The 24407-nt window shown below is 46.5% G+C and overlaps 1 protein-coding gene across 2 annotated transcripts; it reads left to right on the top strand.

Moving 5' to 3' along the window:
* The first annotated feature begins 1595 nt into the window (after window positions 1-1595).
* Window positions 1596-22661, top strand: LOC139311806 (major histocompatibility complex class I-related gene protein-like). 2 transcript variants are annotated; one of them, XM_070936325.1, is made up of 8 exons: window positions 1596-1730; window positions 6156-6431; window positions 13561-13836; window positions 15216-15497; window positions 17087-17176; window positions 17690-17722; window positions 19672-19705; window positions 20761-22661. In XM_070936325.1, the coding sequence occupies exons 1-7, from the start codon at window positions 1661-1663 to the stop codon at window positions 19689-19691; spliced, it is 1047 nt and encodes a 348-aa protein (XP_070792426.1). In that variant the 5' UTR covers window positions 1596-1660; the 3' UTR covers window positions 19692-19705; window positions 20761-22661. The 2 variants fall into 2 exon arrangements, with proteins under 2 accessions (XP_070792426.1, XP_070792427.1); XM_070936326.1 differs by lacking the exon at window positions 20761-22661 and adding an exon at window positions 20087-20732.
* Window positions 22662-24407: the final 1746 nt, after the last annotated feature.

Below are 24407 nucleotides of genomic sequence, written 5' to 3'. Positions count from 1 at the left end.
CCGTCCTGATTCCCTGGCAGAAGGGCAGCTTCTCCTGCTTCTGGGAGATCCTCTCTGGACTCCTCAGCTGCCCAATAGGATGCAGTGGCCCAAGAGTGGGGAGACCCCTGACGGATGGGAAAGATGTCCCCCATATTACAGAAAGTCTTCAACTTACAACCACAATTGACCCTAAAATTTATTGAGTTTTACCCCATTTTACGACCATTTTTGCCACAGTTGTTAAGTTAATAATACAGTTATCGAGTCTGGCTTCCCCATTGACTTTGTTTGTCAAAAGGGGACCACATGACCCTGGGACTCTGCAACCGTCATAAATATGAGGCAGTTGCCAAGCGTCCGAATGTAAGTCACGTGAGCCATGAAGATGCTGAAACGGTCATAAGTGTGAACAATGGTCATATCTCCTTTTTTCAATACCGTAAGTTTGAAAGGTCAATAAATGAACTGTTGTAAGTTGAGGACTACCTTATAGTGGATGCTTTCTGGAAGAGGAGTGAAAAGGGGGGGTCTTTCACCCTAATTCCTTCTGGGCTCCTCAGATGCCCTCAAGAGCTCCCATCTTTGACAGCCTAAAAAGGGGAGAGTTTCCACCTGCAACACAAGAGTCGCATTCAGCCTTGGGTAGTTAATAATGTAGCCCACAAAACTTTTAATGTTATAATAAACAATGTAAAAAAACAATAGAAGGGTTTACTGACTATATTCTATAATTTATCTGCAGTCCATGACAATCCCTTTTCACTCAGTGCTGCCCAGGGAAGCCAGAAGGTTGGAGACGGCTGCTTTAAAGCATTTGGTGAGAATTCAATCCCTATTTGAGCATATCAGTTCAAAGGTTTTAGAAACGTTCCCCTTACTTCTAGGTTGCATCTCTCTTTAAGAAGCTTCCACCCATTTATTTTCTTTTCTCCTGCCCTCTGCAGCTTTGGAGAAGAAGCCGATCCCCTCTTCTTTGTGGCAGCCCCCCCAAGTACTGGAAGGCAGTTATCATGGCCCCCCCCCCCCGATTCTTCTCTGCCAGAGGCTCGAGATCCCTCCCTCCCTCCCTCAGTCTCTTCCCCATATAAGATTTGGCCTCAGGATCCTTTATGATCTTTTGTTGCTCTTCTCTGCACACTTTCTAGGGTCTCAGCGTCTGTTTTGTATCGTGGTCCCCAGAGTTGTACCCAGCATTCCAAGGGTGGCTTCACTTGTGCAATATAAACCGACATTATGGCTTCTCCTGATCTTGATCTTCTCCCTCTGTTGATGCAGCCCAAGATGGCCTTGGCTTTTTTGGCAGCTCCCCCTGATCCCTGGCTGGGAGGGGCTGTGCGTAGTCTCCCCTCCCCCTTGCCTGCGCCCCTCCCCCCAGGCCCAGAAACACCTCCCACTTTTCCCAGCCCCACAGTTCCACCCCTCCCCCAAGAGGCAGAATCCCTGGAAGGGGATTTCCTGATGGAACTTTCCTTTTCTTCTCCACGCCTCTCTCTCGCCGGTTGCGCCTGGACCTCTGCCTAGCAACAATGACGAACATGGGGTTATTTTTTTTTCTACTGGTTGAGTTCGCCCAATCGCCAGCGGGCTCTGGATTGTTGCGCTGTTGACCACCCGGAGCCCCTCTCGGTTTCCTTGAGACTTCAGGAGAGCAGAGCGCAGGTTGAGGATCGCGGCCAGGATGGCTCTGCGCTCTGCGCCCTTCCTGCTCCTGGTGTTGGTGGCGGTCGCCCTACGAGAGAGCTGCTTCGGTGAGTCCCTTTGGGGGCCTTGGGGGGTTTCTCCCTTTTTATCTGCCAGGGAATCTCTCTCTCCTCCCCTCCCCTCCCAAAAAGTTTATTCCCAAAAGTGGAATCCTCTGGGATTAGGCTCCGACATTGCCCCCCCTCCAGGAGAGCCCCTTTGGGAACAGGACAAGGGTGGACCCTCCAGATGTCACTCAAGTCTACCTGGGCGCCCCGAAGCTCAATTTTTTCCCTCCCTTCCAAAATGAAGATTGTTGGAAAGCGGCGTTTGCACGTGATCAGGTCAGTTCACAAACTTCCTGGCTGCCTCCGCCCAACTCCCTCCGCCTGGATCCTCTTTCCTGCCTTTGGCGGTGATCTGTGGCTCTTTGTGGCTTCTGGTGCTGGGAGGACCCGCTTGATTCTCGGTTCCCTGCATTGGCAGAGGCGGAGACTGGTGCAAAGGAGCGACCGGGATAAGGCTGCCCTGTGAATGCAGCAGGATGAGAGTCTGGAGAGAGAAAGTCTCCTTCAATAACCTTCCCCAAGATTCATCCTCTTTCTTTCTTTCTTTCTTTCTTTCTTTCTTTCTTTCTTTCTTTCTTTCTTTCTTTCTTTCTTTCTTTCTTTCTTTCTTTCTTTCTTTCTTTCTTTCTTTCTTTCTCTCTCTCTCTCTCTTTCTTTCTTTCTCTCTTTCTTTCTTTCTTTCTTAAATAAATTTTATTAATTTTTTCAGATTAAAATCGACACAAGACAAAGACATTATTTATACATAAAAACAAAAACCATACATTCCCCTCCCTCCCTCCCCCATTCATAACACTAAACAGAAATACAAACACGTCTATCCCAGCAGGTCCTATTCCTGCCCTCATTGGTAAATAATTATGCCCACAACACAGAATAAGCTAAGCAATCCCCAAATGTGATTTTCATACAATTATCTTTCAATCTAAATAAGTATATCTCTCCTCATATTAACATAGACCTTCACTTCGTCTCAATTCTTTTATTCAACCACCGATACCAACAGTCCCAGCTTTGAAAAAATTCAGAATCCTCTTTTTCTTTCAACATATACGTCATTCTATCCGTCTCAGCACATATACTTTGTTTATAATTTGGGCACCAGCTGGTATCTCTTTTTCTTTCCACTGCTGGGCGAACACTATTCTCCTGGAACCTCCCCCTCCCACCGCATCCTAAACCCCAAGACCCCCAAAATTTTCTTTTCTGGGACAGGCAGGGATTTGCCTCCTCAGGTGTTCCTTCTTCCTTTCCAGAAGCCACCAAAGTGGGAAAATTTGCGGAATTAAAAATATTTCAAATGTAATATTATGATATATATTATATTTATTTATTTATTTATTTATTTATTTATTTATTTATTTATTCATTCATTCATTCATTCATTCATTCATTCATTCATTCATTGGTTCGATTTATATATGCCACCCTTCTCCGAAGACTCAGGGCGGCTTACAATGCATTAAGCAATAGCCTTCATACTTTTGTATATACCTGCTTAGTAGGGCTTTCGCCCCCCCCTCCCCAAGCGGTGTTCTTTTTATACAAAGTCAGCTTATTGCCCCCACAATCCGCGTCCTCATTTTACCTACCTCGGAACGATGGAAGGCTGAGTCAACCTTGAGCCTGGTGAGATTTGAACTCACAGTAATTGCAGGCAGCTGGCAGCTAAGTGCTACTTTAACAGCACTTAGTCCACTGCACCACCAGACTCTTAGTAGTCCGGAAGGGGCCTTCGGAAGTTCCTAGCTGATTGCTGAGAGAAACTAGCACTGAAGGCAGAAAGAAAAACCGTCAGGATCTTAACCATTAAATAGGCTGGGTTGGAGGCAGAAGAAGAGAAGCAACTCTGGATGCTGACCATGAAATGAACGGCTTGCTTGGACACAGACAGTCCTGACTTGAGGAGGATTCATGACTGTGAGGACACCCAACCTGTGTTACATTCACACATTTCTCCTCTCAGGCAGACTTCAGACTTCCTCATTGCTCAGCCCCAGAAGGGAAAGAAGCGGATTCTGGATCATGGAGAGTCCGATCCCCCCCCTCCTTCTGTTGGAGAAAAGCTTTGATCCCTTTGGATTCTGAAATCTCCCAAGAGCAGGAAGTGGATCTGGGGCTCCCTCTCCCCAAAAGCTCTGAGAAGCCCCTGGGATTGTGGGGAGGAGCAGGAAGAAGGAGGCCCAGGCCTTTGCCTTGGACTGGGAAGGACTGGGAGACCATACTGGAGGGAATGGGCAGTAGGACCACAGGTAGTCCTCGACTTACAACAGTTCATTTAGTGACCATTCAAAGTTGCAATGTCATTGAAAAAAGTGACAGTATGACCATTTTTGACACTTATGACCATTTTACCATCCTCATGGTTACGTGACCGAGATTTGGATGCTTGGCAAGTGATTCCTATTTATGACGGTTGCAGTGTCCCCGTATCACCTGATCCCCTTTTGCAACTTTCTGACAAGCAAAGTCAATGGAGAAGCCAGTTTCAGTTAACAACCCAGTTATTAACTTAACAACTGCAACCATTCATTTAACAACTGTGGCAATAAAATTTGTAAAATGGAATAAAACTCACTTCATGAATGTCTCACTTAGCAACAAAAAATGTGGGCTCAATTATGGTCATAAGTCGAGGACTACCTGTACTTATTTCTCTGGGCTTTGGAGGTTCTGCCCTTTTGTATGCAGACCCAGGTTCTGCCCAAATAAGTCCCATGAACGATCCTGAAAATGATCGTCAAAATCTTTGGCGCCCTGAAATAATTTCTGATCTGAAGAGCTTTCAGAATGGACACCAGAAAGGGGTCATGGAGATTTTTCAGCTTAATCGATTTCCCAGCAGCATTTTATTCATTTTATTTTCTTTTGATTCTTTTATCCTGCTTAGAAACGGTTGTTTTTCTGTTCATTGGGCAGCCTTAGAGTCTCTTCTGTGTTTGTATTTTGACGATAAAAACTAAACAGTGACTTAATGTGATTATTTGTTCATTGTTAGTAAAGTTTAGCATAGTTTTCTGTCTTGTGAATTGAGCCTGTCCTCCAAAGAAGGGCTGAAAAAACTTTGATGCTCCTCATTCAGGAGTTTGCATGATAGAAACTGACATAATTTTGTATCTTTATCTTGGATTCCCCAGAGGGGCTTTAAAGATGACAGGACCCTCCAGACAGAGACTGAATTTAGGGAGAGGACCCCAGCTGAGCCCCCCACCCCAAATATGGGCGATGGCAGCAGAAGCTCCCACCATCCTCCTTGGGGGCAGGGGGTGGGGCCAGGGTGGAGGGGCCAATGGTTTTCTGGGGGTGAGGAGAATTCTGGGGGTTGAAGTCCAAGTGTCGGAGTCTGAGAAACTCTTAATTTAGGCCTTTACGTTGAGAGTCACTGATCATGTGAAGAGTTGGGTAGCCAGGATCTCAATCCCCTCCAAGGTGGCTGAGGGGCATTTCTGCCTTTCTTTGTGCTGACCAAGTGCAGGATCAGCCCCAGAGGAGGAGAAGGGTCAGAGCAGCTTCTGGGGAAAGTGAAGGGGGAGATTCAGAGGAAACCTGGTGCATTGCAAAGGTCTTTGAAGGAGAGTTTGAGAGCCCTAATTGGGTTGCTGAAAGGAAGAAATCTGGGTTTAATCAGACTGAGATTTTCTGTGGAAGGAGGAGGAGCCCCTCTGAGTCCTGGGTTCAAAATCCGATTCTTGCTCAGATGGCTGAACTCTGGGAGGGGAGGGGGGATTTTCCAGCCAGGAAGGGGGGGGGACAGGGATGAGGAGGAAGATCTGGGGGGCTAAGTCACTTCATTGCTCCTTCCTTCCCTCCCCCCTTTGCCCTTCCCCATTTGGGTTTCCCCCTAAGGATCCCATGGCCTCTGGTCTCACCCGGATTCCCCCTCCCCCATTTTATGAAATCCCTCCTCAAATCTGCACCTATTAACAGTCCAGGTTGGCCTTCAGTGAAGTCAGAATGGGGTTTTTTTTCCCCTGTGAATGGAAAGGAGGGGGGACCAGGGGGGGGTTTCCTGCTGCTTTTGAGCTTCTGGGAGGGTGGAATCCCCCCTTTTACCTGTGCAGCCATTGCAGCTTCCTTGGGGCAGAGGCTGAGCAACCCAGAAGGGGGTTTGAGGGAGGCCTTGCTGGAAGGGGGGAGGGCACAATTGGGGCAGGTAAAGTTTGGGGGACCCTCCCCTCCTCTCTCACCCCCCCCACCTTCCCTGCCCTCCAACCCTTCAGTCCCTCCAGAAGGTCCTTTTTTTCCCTCTCAGTTGCTCCCCCATTTCCATCTCCTGCCTCTTCTTCCACCATCTCCCCCTTCCTTCCCTCCTTCCTCCTCTTCCTCTTCTTCCTTCTTTCTCCCCAGAGCCTCAGATGGGAGCCTCCATGGGATCAGGGTCCTTGACTGAAGCCCCCAAACTTTTCCCCTCTGCCTCCCTTCCAGGCGCCTCCTCCCACTCCCTGAAGTATTTCTACACCGGCATCTCGGAGCCCAGTCAGGGGCAGCCCCACTTTGTCTCTCTGGGGTTTGTGGACGATCAACTCTTCAGTTCCTATGACAGCAACAGCCAGAAGGAGCAGCCTCGAGTCTCCTGGATGGAGAAGGTGGGGAAGGAGGATCCCCAGTACTGGGACAGAAACACCAAGATGGTGCGTGGCCAAGAAGAGGTGTTCAGAAATGACCTGGAGACTCTGAGGCGTCGCTACAATCAGAGTGAAGGTGAGTGATGGGTCTGGTGGCTCCTCCGGCCCCATAATCCCCTCCCCAGGAACCAGAGGGGGGGAGAAAGAAATGGGTCCCTTCAAAGGGAAAGGCTGCTTCCACACCTTTTAAAAAGTCTTTTTTTATATGTTTATTCTTTTTTTAAAAAATCAATATAAGCTTCTCCTTCCCTCCATAGCTGACATTTTCTGCCAAGTGCAGTTAATAAAAAGATGTTTAAATTTATCCATCTGTCTTTCTGAATGTTGATATGGATCCTGATATAAACTGAGGTAAAAAGAGACCGAAATCTCCCCTCCCCCCCCCATGAAAGATGGAGGATCTGGCCTTGGTGGATCTCCTGCTGTGGGGGAGGAAGGGAATCACATATCTCCCCCCCCCAAAAAACAGGCAGGTGGATCCTAATTAGATCCTGGGGGAAGCAGGTCCTTCTCCTTCTGTCTGTTTCCACCCCAGAGAAATGAGGGATCGAGTGCAGATCCACCTGGGGAGACTAGATCCCTTTCCTTCTCCCCCTTTTTGGAGGGTCGAGAGGGGCCCAAATGCCAGGAGCTTCTTCTCACCCTCCAGTTGGAAGGAGAGGCTGGGAGGACCAAATGTGGGGCTGGGGGGCTCTTGGAGGGGGGATCTCAGGACCAGGATCCTCCCAATCTTCATGGGGAAGAGACGGAAAAGAAAGAAACCTCCATTTGGGGCCCTTCCAGAGTCTCTCAGAGCCTTCATGGCTTCCCATCCTTGGTCCCTCAGGCTGAACTCCTGCATGGCCCTCTTGGTGGGGCTGCCCTGGAGGGAGGGAGACTCTTTCTTCTGCAGCCCCCCCCCCTTCTGCCATCTTTGGGGGACAAGATTCACCTTCAAGGAACCTTATTTAGGGAGGGTCTGCAAAGAAATGTGTTTGCAATGATTGGCTGGTTTTGGCTGAGATAAACCTTCTCCACAAACAGGAGCCATTTTCCCTCCTTTCATCCCAAGGAGCTGCAGCCCCCCCCAATTCTTCCACCCTTTCCTTGCCCCTCCCCCTCTACAGGTGACCCCAGAGCTCTGCCAGTTCTGCCCCTGATCCCTAAGGGTCTCCCCAGATCCCTCCAGGCCCCCTGCTGGCCTCTCAGGGGAGCAGAGCTGGACCCAGAGGGCTCCCCCTGGTGGAGGAAGGAGGAAGGAGACCGGCCAGAGTGGAGGGGAGCCTCCTTTCCAGGCTCAACAGCCCCAAATGTCCCAACCTTTCCTCAAAGGGAGGCTGCTTCCACCCTCCCATCGCCTGAGTCGCCTCCTCTGGACCTTCCCCAGCTCCCTCCTCTCCTTTTGTAGGTCTGGTGACCAGAAACTGCTCACAATATTCCAGATGTGGTGGCATCCTTGATTTACTCTAAGGCTTTGTGACAATAGCCTCTCTGTGTTTTCAGTACTATGTCAATGATCCCTGTCATCCTGTTCGCCTTTTAAATTTTTTAATCTAATTTGTATTAAATCTTTTCAATGAGAACATAAAAACTAATATAAAGTAAAGATGACAAAAGAAAGAAATCAAAGAAAAATAAAACAAGAAAACAAGTTGAAGAAAAGGACTAAAGAAAGAAAAACATAAAGTGGCTTCTGATATTCTTCATAGCAGTTATAAATATAAATACATTTTAGCCTCTCTAAATCAGCCTTTCTTAATCTTTTGACCCTGCAGGAACCCTTGAACTATTTTTCAGGCTTCAGGAAACCTCAGAATATCCAGGCTCAGAGATAGCCCAGAATTGTTTCATGCGTAGACCAGTAGAGATGCATTAACAGAATTCCTACACTAAACATTAAACAATGAAACTTGCCTTTTCAGTGGGATCCCTCTGCTTACATTTTGCTGCACAAATATTCAATTATGTCCAGTGGTGGCAGTGGTGGGATTCAATTTTTTTAGAAACCAGTTCTGCGGATGTGGCTTAGTTGGGGGTGTGGCTTGGTGGTCATGTAACTTGGTGGTCATGTCTAACTGGTCATGTGACTGGGTAGGCGTGGCTAGCTGGTCATGTGACCGGGTGGGCGTGGCTATGTGCATAGGGACTACTCGGGGCTAAAAAAAGTCATTTCTGCCTGGTCCTCGCACTTTTGACCGGTCCTCACACTTATGACCATCCTCACATTTATGCCCGTTGAGGCATTCTTAACAACCATGTCAGTCATTTCACCACTACTTCTCTTCACCACGGTGACAAGATAGGGTGCAAAACGTAAAATGTGAGGACAGTCGTAAGTTCAAGGACTGGTCAAAAGTGCGAGGACCGGTCAAAAATACCGTATTTTCCGGCGTATAAGACGACTGGGTGTATAAGACGACCCCTGACTTTTCCTGTTAAAATATAGGGTTTGGGCTATACTCGCCCTATAAGACTACCCCTCTTCCAACGCACACCAAATAAAAATTAAAAAACATCAACTGGCTCACCCACAATGTAAAAGCAGCTGTGCTAGACCCAAAATGGCCCCTGCAACAAGTAGAACCTCACACAGCCACAAAAAGCCACAAAAAACAACTTTCACACTTTACACACACACAACACAACACAACTGGCTCACCCACAATGTAAAAGCAGCTGTGCTAGACCCATAATGGCCCCTGTAACAAGCAGGAACCTCACACAGCCACAAAAAGCCCAAAAAAAAACAACTTTCACACTTTACACATACACAACACAACACAACTGGCTCACCCACAATGTAAAAGCAGCTGTGTTGGACCCAAAATGGCCCCTGCAACAAGCAGGAACCTCACACAGCCACAAAAAGCCCAAAAAACAACTTTCACACTTTACACACACAAAATTCCACATACAGCTTTGTGAGATTTTTTGTGTTTGTGTAGTTAGAGTGAAACACTACAGAAACACTAAATCTCAGGAAGCTGCACAAATATTATTTTATTTTATTTTTATTTTTATATGAAAACTAAATTTAAAACTTCCTAAACTTTATATGGCTAGGTCTAAAACAGAACAACTAAAAAAAACCCCAATTAACTATTTTTTTAAAGCTCCCAAAGGGGAAAAAAACTTACCCAGTAGAACAGGGGTCTCCAACCTTGGCAACTTTAAGACTTGTAGACTTCAACTCCCAGAATTCCTCAGCCAGCTTTGTTCTGGGAGTTGAAGTCCACAACTCCCTGCCTGCTTGATTGCAGGCAGGGAGAGGCTTGCTGATGGAATGGATTCAGGCAAGTGAAGTAAGGCAAGCGTTGCGACTAGCAGCTAAGGTAAGCAAGCTGGAGGGGGAAAACTTTTTTCCTTTTACATGGCTCTGGCAATCCCAGCTGAGTTGCCTGATTAGCAGGCAAAGCTGGGATCGTCAGAGCTTGGATCGCCAGAGCCATTTAAGGCTCGTCAGATTACAGGAGAACGACACCCGGCGTATAAGATGACCCCTGACTTTTGAGAAGATTTTCATGTGTTAAAAAGTCATCTTATACGCCAGAAAATACAGTAACTTTTTCAGCCCTCTGAGTAGTCCATATGCACATAGGGACTACCCAGAGGGCTGAAGAAAGTGATTTCTACAGGTCCTCGCACTTTTGACCGGTCATCATTTATGCCCATTGCAGCATTCTTAATTAATTAAATAAAAATGACCTGGTGGAGCAGTCGGAGGCAGTCCAAGGTGGGCGTTCGGGCCAGCTGCAGGGCAAGGTGATACAACCGGGGTAGGTAGGCCGCTGCTGCCCAGGTGGGAGGCGGGCGCAGGCCTACAGGGCTGGCTGCAAGGTGAAGCGATCGGATGGGGTAGGTCAGGGGTCTGCAACTTTAAACACTCAACCTTAAACACATGTAAACACTTAAACACAACCTCTAAACCTGGGTGGACATTGCCAACTCCATATCACTTACTCGCACCCAGGTTTTGTGGCTCCCAGTATATTCTTTTAAACAGGTATCTCTGTGTATCTCTTTCTTTCTCCCCTTCATCTCTCTTTCTCCCCCTTCTCTCCTTCATCTCTCTTTCTCCCCCCTTCTCTCCTTCATTTCTCTTTCTCTCCATCTCTTTCTCCCTCCCCCTTTCTCTCCTTCATTTCTTTCTCTCCATCTCTTTCTCCCTCCCCCTTTCTCTCCTTCATCTCTTTCCCCCCTTCTCTCCTTCATCTCTTTCTCCCCCCTTTCTCTCCTTCATTTCTCTTTCTCTCCATCTCTTTCTCCCTCCCCTTTCTCCCCTTCATCTCTTTCCCCTTCTTCACCTCTTTCTCCCCCTTTCTCTCCTTCATTTCTCTTTCTCCCTCCCCCTTTCTCCTCTTCATCTCTTTCCCCCCTTCTCTCCTTCATCTCTCTTTCTCCCCCCCTTTCTCTCCTTCATTTCTCTTTCTCTCCATCTCTTTCTCCCTCCCCTTCTCTCCTTCATCTCTCTTTCCCCCCTTCTCTCCTTCATCTCTCTTTCTCCCCCCCTTTCTCTCCTTCATTTCTCTTTCTCTCCATCTCTTTCTCCCTCCCCTTTCTCCCCTTCATCTCTTTCCCCTTCTTCACCTCTTTCTCCCCCTTTCTCTCCTTCATTTCTCTTTCTCCCTCCCCTTTCTCCTCTTCATCTCTTTCCCTTCTCTCTTTCATCTCTCTTTCTCCCCCCTTTCTCTCCTTCATTTCTCTTTCTCTCCATCTCTTTCTCCCTCCCCCTTTCTCCCCTTCATCTCTTTCCCCCCTTCTTCATTTCTCTTTCTCTACATCTCTTTCTCCTGTTCTGTCTGGGAAGCGGCAGCAGCAAACCTACCGCACCATCGGGTCGCCCCTCGGCTTGGAGGCAGCACCTTAAGCCTGCGCCCCACTGCGCGTGCGCCCGCCCGGCTGCACCTGCAGCCAGCTCTTGTTGCTTTTACTGAGCTTCGCAATGGGGCAGACGGCGCCCCTCCTCCTCCTGGAGCCCATTATGATGCGGAGCTTCGGCTGCAGCCTGGGCAGCCAGTGTTCCAGGGCGGAGAAAAGTTGCGCGTCTCCCCCAGCGACTGGATGGGCTAGGGCAGGGGTGGGCAATTGTGGCTCTTTTACAACCTGTGGACAGCCAAGCTGTCTCAGGAATTCTGGGAGTTGAAGTCCACAGGTTGTAAAAGAGCCACAATTGCCCACCCCTGGGCTAGGGTAGGCTAGCGCCACGCGGGTGGGAGGCAGGGCGGGGCGAGGGGCGGGCGAGCCAGAAATTTAACAAATGGTTCGGTGTGCTGCGAGGCCAATAAATTACAAAAAACCATTGGCAATAAATAGTGGTGCCAAGGGGTGGGGCGAGCCAGCAATTTAACAATCGGTTCAGCCAAACCGCCTAGAACCGGCAGAATCCCACCACTGAGTGGTGGGATTCAGCCAGTTTGCACCACTTCGGGAGAACCGGTTGTTAACTTTCTGAGCAGTTTGGCAAACTGGTTGTTGGAAGAAATCATTAGGGTAGAGAACCGGTTAAATTACTTGAATCCCACCACTGATTATGTCCCAGAGATTTCATCTTCAACTGAAAGAAGACAATTTCTGTCTTAGCTTTTGGTGCTTCTGAAATAAGACAGAGCTTGTTCTCAGAAGTCGAAAACTGCTGCCAGATGTTCAGTGCTTTCCTGTGAATGGCAGGAGATTCTTCTTGGGCATGTAGGAAGTTAGCACCCACCCCTTTCCTAGAAGAATGAAATATTTTAGGAAATTTTAAAAAGGCAGAATATTATGTTCCCCTGGTTGAGAAATGGAGAAACATGTTTTAAAGACAAAGCAGCTCCCACCTTTCTGCCTCCCCCCCTTTTGTCAATGGGCCAGAGGCAGAAACTCAATCTTTGTCAATAGACTATCATCTGCAACACAATAGGACCCATCTAGCAACAGAAACTCACCACATGGCACCTGGGAAGATTACATCAGCCAGCAAGGCTAGCTAAGACCCCCACCCCCCGTGAGTCTGACAACCAATCAGGATACTCTTTCGGGGCCCCAGGAAACTCAAAGCCAGAGAGGGCATAAAACCCAGGGACTCAACAGCATCTCTGCCCCTTTTTCTGTTCAGGAACTCAAACCATGTGATCCTGTCCACCATTAAACCATCTTTCCAAGCAGTCTCCATGTTTCCAGTGTCTTTTTCCCCACTTGGAGCTGAACCCAGAAGGATATTTCTTCCTACAGGCAGAAATCCAGAATTATTTTTCCCATGGGGAGATCAGGGAATCTCCTCTCGAGGGCAGGATCAGACTGCAGCTCACGAGGATCTTCCTCTTCCTCCAAAGGGAAGTTCTCTGGCTGAGCAGGAGATGCGGAGAAAGGATCCCTGCAGGCCTTCCAGGTGGTTTTCCATTAGATTTGAGACTCCCTGGCATCCTTCCTCACTCTCCAGCCCAAGCACACATAGAAAGATTTCAGAATTTCCTTTTCTTTCCTTTTTAAATCCAAGAATCTGTTCACTTGAAGTTGAAATATCTTCTCCAGGGCCTTGCAAAGACTGTGACCTTCAAGCTCCTTTCAAAGGTCAATAACCCTTTGGGTCTCCAGATGAGACTGGGCCACTTGCTGCTGTTGCTGAGGAAAAGATTCCTTTGTGGCCCTTTGAGGCTTCATTCCCTCTTTGCACTAAGCCCTGGTTTGTTTCTGGTTAGCCCAAAGTGGGAAGCATCCCTTCTGACTTGGTGCTATTGGTGAATGCAGAGCATGATTTACAGCCACAGGGATCCCTGAAAGATTCTCAGATCGTCTGGATCCTCTTTGAGGCCACAAGATTCTTAGTCCCTCTTGGATGTTGTTGATTCAGGCAACTGTTTCCTCTGGGATCCTTTTCTTCCGCCCACCCCTCCGAGCCCCCTCCCAGTAGAGGAGAGAGAGAGAAAAAGACAGAGGAAGCTCTGCCCCTCTGTTCCTTCTGCGCCCCCTTCTTGGTCCTCCTCAGAATCCCCCACAGTTTTTTATTGATCCTGGGAAGCTGAAAGGGGGATTCGCCAGCTGCCCATTTCCTGGCGAGGTTCAGGGGCTCCATCAGGGGAGATGCAGGAAGCCAGGCCGACCTGTAGGGGGTGCTGAAATGGGACAGTTGGTAGGAATTGCTATGGAGGAAATGGAGGCGTCAGTGCCTCCTTCCAGTCTCAAATCCCTGTAGGCGGGGGGCTCTGTGTCACCTGAGGACTCCCCAAACCATCCTCCTGTCCCTCTTTCAGGCCTTCACACATGGCAGTGGATGGTCAGCTGTGAACTCCAGGAAAACGAGAGCAAAGGAGGGTTTTGGCAGTTTGGCTACGAAGGAAAGACCTTCATCACCTTCGACAAGGAGACCCTCACTTGGGTGGCTTCCGACCCCCAGGCCCAGATCACTAAAAGGAAATGGGATGCTCTTCAAACACAAAATCAATACACTAAGTCCTACCTGGAGGAGAAATGCATTGTGTCCCTGGAGAAGTACCTGTCCTACGGGAAGGAGACGCTGCTGAGGACAGGTGAGCATCTGGATCCAGGCTGGCCTTTCCTCCTTTACAGATAGATATTTTTGGACACATTCAGCCCCTTTGGGTTCTGGTCTGCAGCCTGGATGCCAGGGAAAGAATCCTCCTCCTCCCCTTCCAGCATCTCTCCAGAATGTGGGAACCCCTGTTTGGTTCCTATTCCCAGGGAGCCATTCAATGAACCAGGAAAGGCAGCATCTACTTGCCAGGTGTCTGGCAAAAGCTGTTAGGGCTGTCCTGTTCACAGCTCATGAAGAGGCAACAGGGCCACTTTGAGTTCTTCAGTGAATCCACCATTATCCAAAAGAGATCCTAGTGTGATGTCTGGCCTTAATTTCCTCCCAGCAACTCTCCTTCCCCCCACATCCCACAGGGGGCTCCATCCCTCCCTTGCGTCTGATGATGCACCTCCCACCCCCACCACTAGGGGGCTCCTACCATGAATAGAACATTATCAGTGCCTCCACATAATGGCCAAGTGTGAGGGGGAGGGGAACCCACAGATTTTGTGGGTCTTTCTCTGAAACCTCAAACAGCTTCCTTATCTTTGACTTTAGTGGCTTCCCCAGAAAGCAACCCCTTCCCCACCTTTACGAACGCTCCCTCACCCCACAGGGCTCCCTTCCCCCTTTTTTCTTTCCTGTGAGGTTATTATTTTCCCATCAAGACCATCCCTCCCCTTCTAGGCCTGCCCCTTCCTCTCTGGGCTCCTTGATCCCTGCAGGATCAGCTGGGTGAGATCAGGATCTGTTAGAGACCCCTCCCCACAATTGCCAACAGCTGCTCTCTCTTCCATTGGCCTCACCTCGCTCTGCTCCCCTTTGAGAGAGAGAATCTGTTTCCCAAATTAACCAGAGCAAGATTCCTAAATTCCTTGCTTTGGTTCCCATTCTCCCCCTCTTGGAAAGGGTTGCCCTATGCTAAATAAAATAAATAATCCTGAGATTGTGGTTGTGTCTCTTGAAAGAGCCCTAAAACAGCCTGAGATCTAGAGAAGTGGACTTCAAAAGCAGGGAGAAATACCTGTGTTGTTATTTCTTAAAAGGAACCCTAAAGAGCAGCTCCAATATCCCTCCCCGGAAGGGAGCAGCCCAAGGTCCCTCAGAGTTCAAAGCAGTCAGAGAGGAATTTACTTGGGCCACAATTTGCTGCTGGAGGTTTTTCAGACTGAGAAGGACTCAAAATCAGGAATCCTTCTGGTTGAAAATTTTCCAGATTTGGAGCATTTCCTAAAACTCTTGGAGACACTGCAGGTGTGGAATGTAAATCTTTTGGTTAAAACTAAGCAGTGGGAGATTTCCCTGCCCCTCGAAGTTTCTCATCCACCTTCCAGGCTCTGGAGGGGCTCAGAGTTCATTCTGGTATATATGCAGATCCCCCAGTGGTGACGGTGAGCAGCAAGATGGAAATGGAGGATGGGATGGAGATGCACGTCTGCCGCGTGGATGGCTTCTACCCCAGGGAGATCGATGCCTCCTGGAAGAGAAAAGGGGAGGTCTGGGAGGAGGAAACCTTCCATGGGTCTGTGGCCCCCAACGCAGATGGGACCTACCACTACTGGCTCAGCATCCGGATCGATCCCAAAGAGAGGGACCGCTATCAGTGCCACGTGGAGCACGATGGGCTGCAGGACCCTCTGGATGTGGCCATAAAAGGTCAGAGACTGCAGGGAGGGAAAGGCTGGGCTCTTTGCAGGCTGGAGGGTTGTGGGAGGGAAATCTGGCCCCAGCTGTGTCCAGATGTGAGTATTCCTGAGCTTTAATCCACTGGTTTTTTCCATTGTTGAGGTTTGTGGCCCTGCATCAGGGATGAAATCCAGCAGGTTCTGACAGGTTCTGGAGAACCAGTAGCAGAAATTTTGAGTAGTTTGGAGAACCTGAAAATACCACCTCTGGCTGGACCCAGTTTGGGGAGGGAATGGAGATTTTGCAATATCCTTCCTGCACTTACACGGCTTACACGGCTTTCCTATTGTAAAGAGCGAAATGTCACTCTGTGTTGCTGCTGTAAGAAAGAAAACTACACACTATTTTATGACCAGGCATTGATAGGAATTCCTGAGGCTCAGCATAAAACCAAAGGGAAATAATCCTCTGGGAAAGAACTCTGCAAATGCTCCAGTGGATGTTTGTGTGTGTCAGAGGTGAAATTTGACTGGTTCGGACTGGTTGGTGGCGGCGACTTTAAATGGTTTGCCAAACCGGTAAAAACCACCTCTGGTTGGCCTCGCCTGCTGCCCGTTCTCCCTTTGCAACGCGACCCGTCCTTACCTTCCTTCCGCGGCTGGCTTCCAGGGAAGGCAAGCCTGCAGCCGTCGCCTTTTTTTCAGTGCGGCTGGACGCTTCTTGCGCCGAAAAAGAGACGGCGGCTGCGCTGCAAGCTTCTTGCAGTGAAAATTACAGCAGCCGCTCCGTGCCGCCTTCCTGCTCCGCTTGGACTTGCCTGGGCAACTCCTTCCAGCACAGCAGCAGCAGGCAACAATGTGCATGTGTGCAGCCAGTGCATGGAACAGGGCGACGGCGGCGTGTTCAAGAAGTGGAGCCGCTCTGGTAATTTTCCTTGCAGTGTGCCTGTGTAGGCATGGCCATGAGTGATGTTGAGTTGACCACACCCACTCAGTCACAGGACCCCCCCAACCAAGCCACGCCCACAGAACTGGTAGGGAACATTTTTGAATTTCATCCCTGGTGTGTGGGTGTGTATGGGGGGGCGGAGAACGAGAGAGAGAGATTATTTACTTACTTATTTTCTGGATGTGGCCCAATGTCACTTAGCTGGCTTTCATGGTTAAGTCAGAACTTGAAGTCACAATCAACCTTGAGACGAAGGCAGCGTCACAAGAAAACGTCAAGGTGTCTTCCTGCTACCATTAGAGGGACATGAAGAGGAACCCTTAGACTGTTTAGTTGGGGGGCTTTCCAGTCCTTCGGCTGCATATAGAGCCCTGGTGGATCAGTGGTTGGAATGCAGCATTGCAGGCTAACTCTGCCCGCTGAATGGAGTTCGATCCTAACTGGCTCAAGGTTGACTCAGCCTCCCACCCATCCTTCTGAGGTTGGTAAAATGAGGACCGAGATTGTTGGGGGCAAGATGCTGACTGTGTAAACCACTGAGAGAATGGTATAAAGCACTATGGGGCAGTATACGAGTGTAGGTGCTATTGCTGTTGCTTTTAAGTCTCTCCCCTAATTGGGATGATTGTTTGGGGTTCTCATTCAATGATCTCCTCTTTCTCCCAATTCAGTTCCAGAATCCAACCTGGGGCTCATCATCGGATGCGTTGTGGGTGGTCTTGTCCTGGTGTGTCTGATTGTTGGGATCTTCGTATTCTTCAGTAAGTATCATTTTTGGGGTGATTTAACGAAGACGCAGAGATTCCTCCCAAATCTCTCCCTTTGGGGAGCTTCTTCTGGGCTTCCTTCTGTTTTCCCAGCCCTCTTGTGGAGCATCTGAGATCTCAGCCTCTTGCTGGGACTCCAGTCTCAATTCAGCTGAATCTGAGATTCGGGCAATCCTGTTTTCTGCTGAGCTGGGAAGAGGCATCCCCGTTCTGTCCCTTTCAAAGGCTTTGATCAAAGAACAGCAGAGAAGGATTTCCATGAAAACCTTCCTCCCCTCCCAGCTGCTGCTGCTTCTGCTTCCCCCAATTCCCCTCCATCCATCTTGGAGGCAGCAGGTCTCTCTTGGGGCAAATCAGGAGATACATTTGTATTTTGAAGATCTTTCTCTTTTTTATAAATGGGAAAAAAGTGTGAAATATCTCCTGGGGTTCTTCCTCCTACAGAGGGAGAAATTGGGTGATCTCCCATGGATTCTTTTGACCTTTCACTGATTTTTATCTTTGCAGAAAGACATAAAGATGACTACAATGCAGTACCAAGTGAGTGAATTGTCCTCTTTCCATGTAATTTCCAACTTAGAACAGGCCTCAGAGGCACCATCACTTGAGGATTGTTTGTGTATGTGTGTGTGTGTGTGTTTAAAAACAAAAGAAACTCATGAAGCTGCAGAGTTGTGCTATTTCCTCCTCAGAACTAAGCTGGGGAAGGAGGCCCCCTTTTCATAACAGCCAGGCTGATATTGGGAGTGAAGATCTAGGACAAGAAACCCTCAAGAGGATGAGAAGATCCACGTGGGTGAAATATTTCCTCTGAGTGAGAAGTTGCTGTTTTCCAAGTAGGAGGAACTTACAAAATTCAATTTACTTGCACTGGTTTGTTCCTGCAGAGGAGAAGGAAAACTCTCCCTGTTGGATTTCCAGGCACTTTCATTCAGGCAGGGAAGGCAGCCCACAGTCTGCGTGGTGGAGCCTGGCCCCCTTTGGAGGAAAGAGCCCTTCACTCCTTAGGGAAATAGGAAAACCTCCACAATGCCGTGATCCCCAGTGGTTGGAGACTCTTCTGGTGGGATAGCTGAGACCTGGCTGAATCTGGAAAGGAGGATGTTCTCCTCTCAGAGACGTTTCCAGCTGGGTTTAGGTTTGGCACCAGCTGATACCCCAGGACGCAGCCCAGGTGGGATAGCAAGTGGTCCTCTGAGAATCTCCTTTGGCTTTCAAGGGGCCTTGTGCCCCAAATTTCTGGTTGTTACTCCCTGTTTTGGAGCTAGGTTCATGAAATCAGTTGGGCTTGTTCCTACTGTACCAGCCTCCCTACCTGAGTGCTGTAGATTATTTGGGGTTGGCAGTGGAGTTCCCCAGGATCATGGTCTTGCGAGAGGGGTCCTTGGTGCTCTCTGAGCTTGCTTGACTAGCACTGAGGATGTTACCTAGTTATGGTAATGAAACATCTGCAAGAAAACAAACAAGCTCACAGAACATCAAGGACCCCTCATTTCAACCCTGAGCTACAAATATTCTCCTTTATTGGTCTTGGGAAACTGCAATCTGCCATCCTTGGTTTTGGCCTCGGAAGCAGCCCAGGATTTCATGGCCGCCCTGGTGGCCATGGGCCTCCCCCAGATCATCTTGGACCCTACCCAAGGCAACGGTCAATAACACCGGATATGATCTTCTTTTTTTCAAGTTTTAAAAAGTTTTTATTAAATATAAAAAAATCCATTTCTACATAAATAGTGTGTTGTCTAAGTACAATTAATTTTGAGAAATAGTAATACTAATAACAATAATATTCATAATATTGATCACATATTTGCTTATCCATTTTGATAAACCTTCCTTATGTAATTAATCGTTCTCTTATGCTTCCAAATTTCTAAATTCTGTTTCTGCCAGTTAGCCATTAATAAAATAAGTCCCATGTTAAAAAGTATTCAGTTTTTCCTTCTCCTTAATTTTAAGTGTTAATCTATCCACTTTTGCGCATTCTAGTATTTTTTTAATTACATTTTCCACTGCAGGGATCTCTTCACTTTTCCATTGTTGTGCAAACACGATTCTAGCTGCTGTTAAGACATGTAAAATTAAGTATGTGTTCCCTTTATTGTATTTTTCCGGTAAAATGCCCAAGAAGAATATTTCTGATTTTAGATCTATATGTTGCTTTACCATTTTTTCTAACCATGTATGTATTTCTGTCCAATATTTTTTTGCCTTTGGGCATGTCCACCACATTTGATAATACGAACCCGGTGCCTTATTTTTACATGGCATTTTATGGTAAGCTTCCTAGGGTCACCTTGAACAGAGGGATGGCATAGAGGTTTAATAATGAACTAAATAAATAGGCTGGTATCCTTTGAGAGATTGATGAAGCTGCAGAGGTTTAATGGTGAAGAGAGAGAGGATCAGGACAAAGCTATTCCTGTCCCTATCCTATCCTATCGTATGCTATCCTATCCTCTCACTCTGTGTCTGTCTCTCCAATGCAGGGAGGAACCAGGCCATATAGCAGCCCCCTCGCAGGTGAGTGGCCCCACTGGGGTCTGTGTGGGGAGGAGGAAGGGAGGGAAAGGAGGGCTTTGAGGTCCAAGGGCCAACGGATGGTGAAGATGCTTTGGGAAATCCCTCTTCTCTCTCCTATTCATCTCAAAGGCTGGAAGGGAAGGAATTTGGGGGAGATCCAGAGGGGCTCTGGGAAGGGGGGGGCTCTGCCTGCCCCCAAACTCTTCTCCTGCAAGGCCAGACTGGGGCTCCTTTTGGGATCTGACTGTCTTGGATCAGGAGGCTCAGAGAGCTGCAAAGAGGAGATTTGTCAAGGAAGGACGTAGCAGCTGTCCAGATGAAGTCAAAAGACACTGAGACAAACTTGTAGGTTAGATATATAAAAGTATTTAACATTTATAGTTGCAGCAGACAAGATTGGAATATCGTGAGGTAAATCAAAAGGCACACGGAACACACAGACGAAAAAGGCGGGAAAAAGAGAAACTCCCACTTTATACCCACAGCAACCAATCACAGCGTGGATTGCTTCATGCAGAAGCCAGCTCAACCAATCAACTACTGCCTATTGTACATTTTCCTGTTCCAGCTACCAAATGTAATATCCTAACAAGCCTGGGGGGTCCCCAGTGCAGGAGGGAAAGAGGGGCAGATGAGGGGCTTCCTGAGGGTCTTGCAGTCATGGATGGAGAAGGGGCTTCTCTCCACTCCTTGGAGTCCTCTGGGGATCCCTCCCTCCAGATGCTAAAGGAAGACATAGGGGGGAGATAGGGATCCATAGGTCTCCGGAAGCAACACAGACTAGTATTGGATTCCTGTATTTGAGGGGGACATTGATTTTATGTAACTTGTGGGGCAGGTTCTCAGCCGCCTCAGGAGTCAGTCCCAGCCCTGCCTCTCCCTTCTTTCTACCTTGGAAAATCCCACCCAGTTGATCCCTCTCTTGAGGAAGCAGCAGCTCTCAGGAGTGGGATCAGCTGAGTAGATTGGTGCTGATCCCTCAGCCTGGGTGGTGGGATTCCTCCTCTGGGCTCCCTCCCAGACTGACCCTGCCTGCTTCTTCCCTCTCTTTGCAGCACGAGTGGACAGTCCCAGCATGAGGAGAGAGGAGAGAAGATGGGACCGACCTTCTCCTGAATTAGGCCGGACTATCAGGCCCGTCCTGCATGCTTGGAACCAGGATGCATTTGGGGTCTTTCACCATCGCTTTTATCATTGGATCAGTAACCTTTTGTATTACGATTGAGGAACGGAGGAGAAAAGAACATTTTAGGTGTTTATAATTATCTAATCAAAAGGATTCAAACTGGGATTAGTAGATATTATTTTATTTTTTATTTATTTGTATCCTGCTGAAGACATGGAAGATATCTAACACCTTCTCCTCCTATTTCCCCCACAACAACCACCCTGGGAAGTGGGTTGGGGTCAGAGAGAATGACTGGCCCACCCAAGCCGTCTTTCGAGGCTAAGGCGGGACTTGAACTCACAGTCGCTTTCTAGCCTGGTGCCTTAACCACTACACCAAACTGCCTTGTACAGCTTGTAATAGTGTTGTAATATAACTTGTAGCAAGTATGTTGTTATTTCTGATGTCCTTTAATGGGTTTCTGCTGATTAACAGGTTTTAGAGAAAGGCCCATAGCGAATGGGGCGAGGAATAGGATGAAGAGTTGCTGGTTTCACTTTAAGGGAGAGTGGATTGGAAGTAGAGGTTTTTTTCCCTCTCATTTTTCTTTGTATAAGTTGTATAATGAATAGTATGTACCATATACTGCCATTTATGGATTTTTACAGTTTAGAAAAATGTAATAGGAACCTTCTCCCATCATGCCGTGCTAAATGGACATAATTTTTTACTGCTGCCAACGAACAGCTGACTTTGCCACCAAAGCTGGTTATTTGGTGGCTTTGCTCCTGTTTTTTAAAGGGGAGACTAGGAACAACCCAAGATGACCTTCGGACAATTATGCACAGACAGAGAAGAGAGGGGGCTGGATGCCTGCAGTTCTTGGTAAGGATTGATCAGAAGGTCTAATCTCTTGCCATCATTTCCCTTTAGCTGCTCGGCTTTCTTAAGCGCACCTGGGTTTTAATTGCATTCCTGAAGCTTTACAATCTCTTGATTTATGACTAGTTCACTTCTGACCCTTTCTTACAACCTGGACTTTTACAACTTTTTTTTTCTCCTCTTTCATTGTTTACCATTAAATTCAAATTATTATTTTTTTAATAGTAAGAAAGTTGCAATGGACTTTAGGCTTACATTTACACAGTATTATACTATAAATCTTGCTCTTTCTAGCTTTTTTCTTTCTTTTTAAGAGCTCGATATTTAACTCTTAATGTTTTATGGAAAAATTCCCTCTTTTTTAACCCTGGGGGGGTGGGAATCCTTTTCCCCTGTGGAAGCTGTTTTAAAAACCTAAGGAAAAGTTTCACAATTAAGAACCAAAACACTTTAACACTGGACTCAGAGATAACGATGGAAGCGGTTTGTGAGAAATAAGAAATTGGGTAGACTTTCTATGAATAAATTATAATAACAGACTGTTAACAGAGTGCTTTGAATTTTAACTTTGCTGTTGTTCAACTGTTAACTATTTTTCCTTTCACATATATAATCTACAACAGGTCAGTTAGGTTGCAAATAAATCTACAAGATTATAAATTTTGGACCTCTTTTGCAAGGGGGGGGAAGCTAATATTGTTGCAATAGATTTCTCAGTGTTCAACTGGGGGGGCATAAAATGTCTTCCTGTTTTTTCATTAATTTTTTCCATGTTTTTGTTTAGTTTTGTTCTGTCTCTGTTCAATCCTTTTCTTTTGGATTTTAATCTTTTACATAAAATACAATAAAATAAAATGGTCAATTCTAAGAGAAATGGAACAGGAGATTCACAATTTGGCCTGGCTCCTTTCCTCCTAACTGTTGCACATACCATAAGAATACGAAAATAGTTTGTTGAAAATAAATAGTTTTACTTTCTTCTTACCTGAGTTGCTGCCTGTTATTGGAAGTTGGAAATAACAAGGATTTTCCCCTCCTAGCTGTTCAGAGACCCTGAGTTCACTTTGAGTGGCAGGAAGGGGAGGAACCAAGGGAAAAACTGGGGGGCTCCTGGGGGCTCCTTGGGGAGGAGGCAGCCATTTTGCTCCTGTGTCCAGATGTTTCTCTTCCCTCAGGCTGTTGGCCAAGTGGCTGGTCTCTGAGCCTCATCTATGTCTGCCCTTTTTTTTAAAAAAAATAATCTTTATTTACATTTCAGTTAAAAAGAAAAAACAACACAACATAAAATGACACACAAAAAACAATACAACAACAACAACAACAACAACATAATAATAATAATAATAATAATAATAATAGTAATAATAATAATAATAGTAATAATAATAATAATAGTAATAATTTTATTTCTATACCACCCTTCTCCCGAAGGACTCAGGGTGGTGTACAGCCAATTTAAAAACACAAGACACAACAATAATTAAAAATTAAAATAATTAAATAGATTTGGCCGATTTAAAACCCCAAAAATTAAAATACCCCAATTTAAAATTATTATATTGACAATAAACATACGTACTTCCATATAGTACCTTAATGAACAAATATTCAGTACTATAGCTCTAAATTATATTCCGGAGAAGACAGAACAGCTTATATTTCTTAATGCATCACTTAGGTCTATCCTACCACACTTATCCTATATAATATAAGTTTCTCATTAAATACCATTCCTCATCTAATGTGGGTTATAATTTCCTCTTTTCTAACCATTTATAGAATTTGTCCCAAGCCAAACCTATTTGTGTTTGCTCTCTATCCTGTAATTTTTTAGTTAGCGTATCTGCTTCCACACATTCTAAAAAATTTTTTATAATAGCCTCCTCTGTTGGGATATTTTGATTTTTCCAAAGTTGAGCGTACGTCAGTCTCGCTGCTGTAATGATATGTAATGCCAAATACCATAATTCCCTTTTTATATTTTCCGGCTTAGAGCTGAGCAGGCATGTCGCCAATCGATTTTTAATATTAAGATCTCATTGAGCCATTTTTTTTATTTTCCCCCAAAATATCACTGCTTTCGGACACGACCACCATTGATGATAATAGGTGCTATGCTCCCATCCGCATTTCCAACAATCCGCCAACTGCCCAGAGAACATTTTAGCTAGTCTATCGGGAGGCAGGTGCCACCTATATATCATTTTATAGATATTTTCTTTGTAGGCTGTAGATACTACTAATTTCATATTATCCCACCAAATCTCTTGCCATTTATCTAGGTGTATTGGATACCCAAAATTCTTCTCCCAAGCGATCATGGAATCTTTAAGTATTTCCTCACCTATCTCTAATTTCATAAGCTGTTTATAAGATTTTGAAATCATGCCTTTTTCTTGGCCCATCAAGATTTTATCTAGTTCTTGTAGTTCGCCATCAATACCTCTTCCATCCCTATCCTTTTGGTATTTAGACTGAATCTGCAGATAACTCCACCAATCCATTTGCACTCCTTGAGAGGTTAATTCCTGTTTAGACTTTAATCTCCCTTGTACGTTCAGCAAGTCTTTATATGTTAATTTTTTAGCCACGTTGTAAAGATTGGGATATGTCACTGCTTCTAAAGGTGCTAACCAACAAGGCGTTTTAATGTAATATTTTTTACTGACTTTTCCCCAATTTCGGATTAAAATCTTTCTTATATAATGTCGG

The sequence above is a fragment of the Pituophis catenifer genome, unplaced genomic scaffold (genome assembly GCF_029215685.1).
Source record: "Pituophis catenifer annectens isolate HBS135680 unplaced genomic scaffold, rPitCat1.0.hap2 SCAF_2, whole genome shotgun sequence".
Taxonomy (NCBI): Eukaryota; Metazoa; Chordata; class Lepidosauria; order Squamata; family Colubridae; genus Pituophis; species Pituophis catenifer.
This window is presented reverse-complemented; position numbering and strand designations above follow the sequence as displayed.

What these genes read in the sequence shown, in the direction of transcription:
- LOC139311806 (XM_070936325.1), top strand. Translation starts at nt 1,661, where the DNA reads ATGGCTCTGCGCTCTGCGCCCTTCCTGCTCCTGGTGTTGGTGGCGGTC. An exon ending in GGAGACGCTGCTGAGGACAG is followed by an intron (nt 13,837 to 15,215) that starts GTGAGCATCTGG and finishes GTATATATGCAG; the next exon opens with ATCCCCCAGTGGTGACGGTG. An exon ending in TGACTACAATGCAGTACCAA is followed by an intron (nt 17,723 to 19,671) that starts GTGAGTGAATTG and finishes TCTCCAATGCAG; the next exon opens with GGAGGAACCAGGCCATATAG.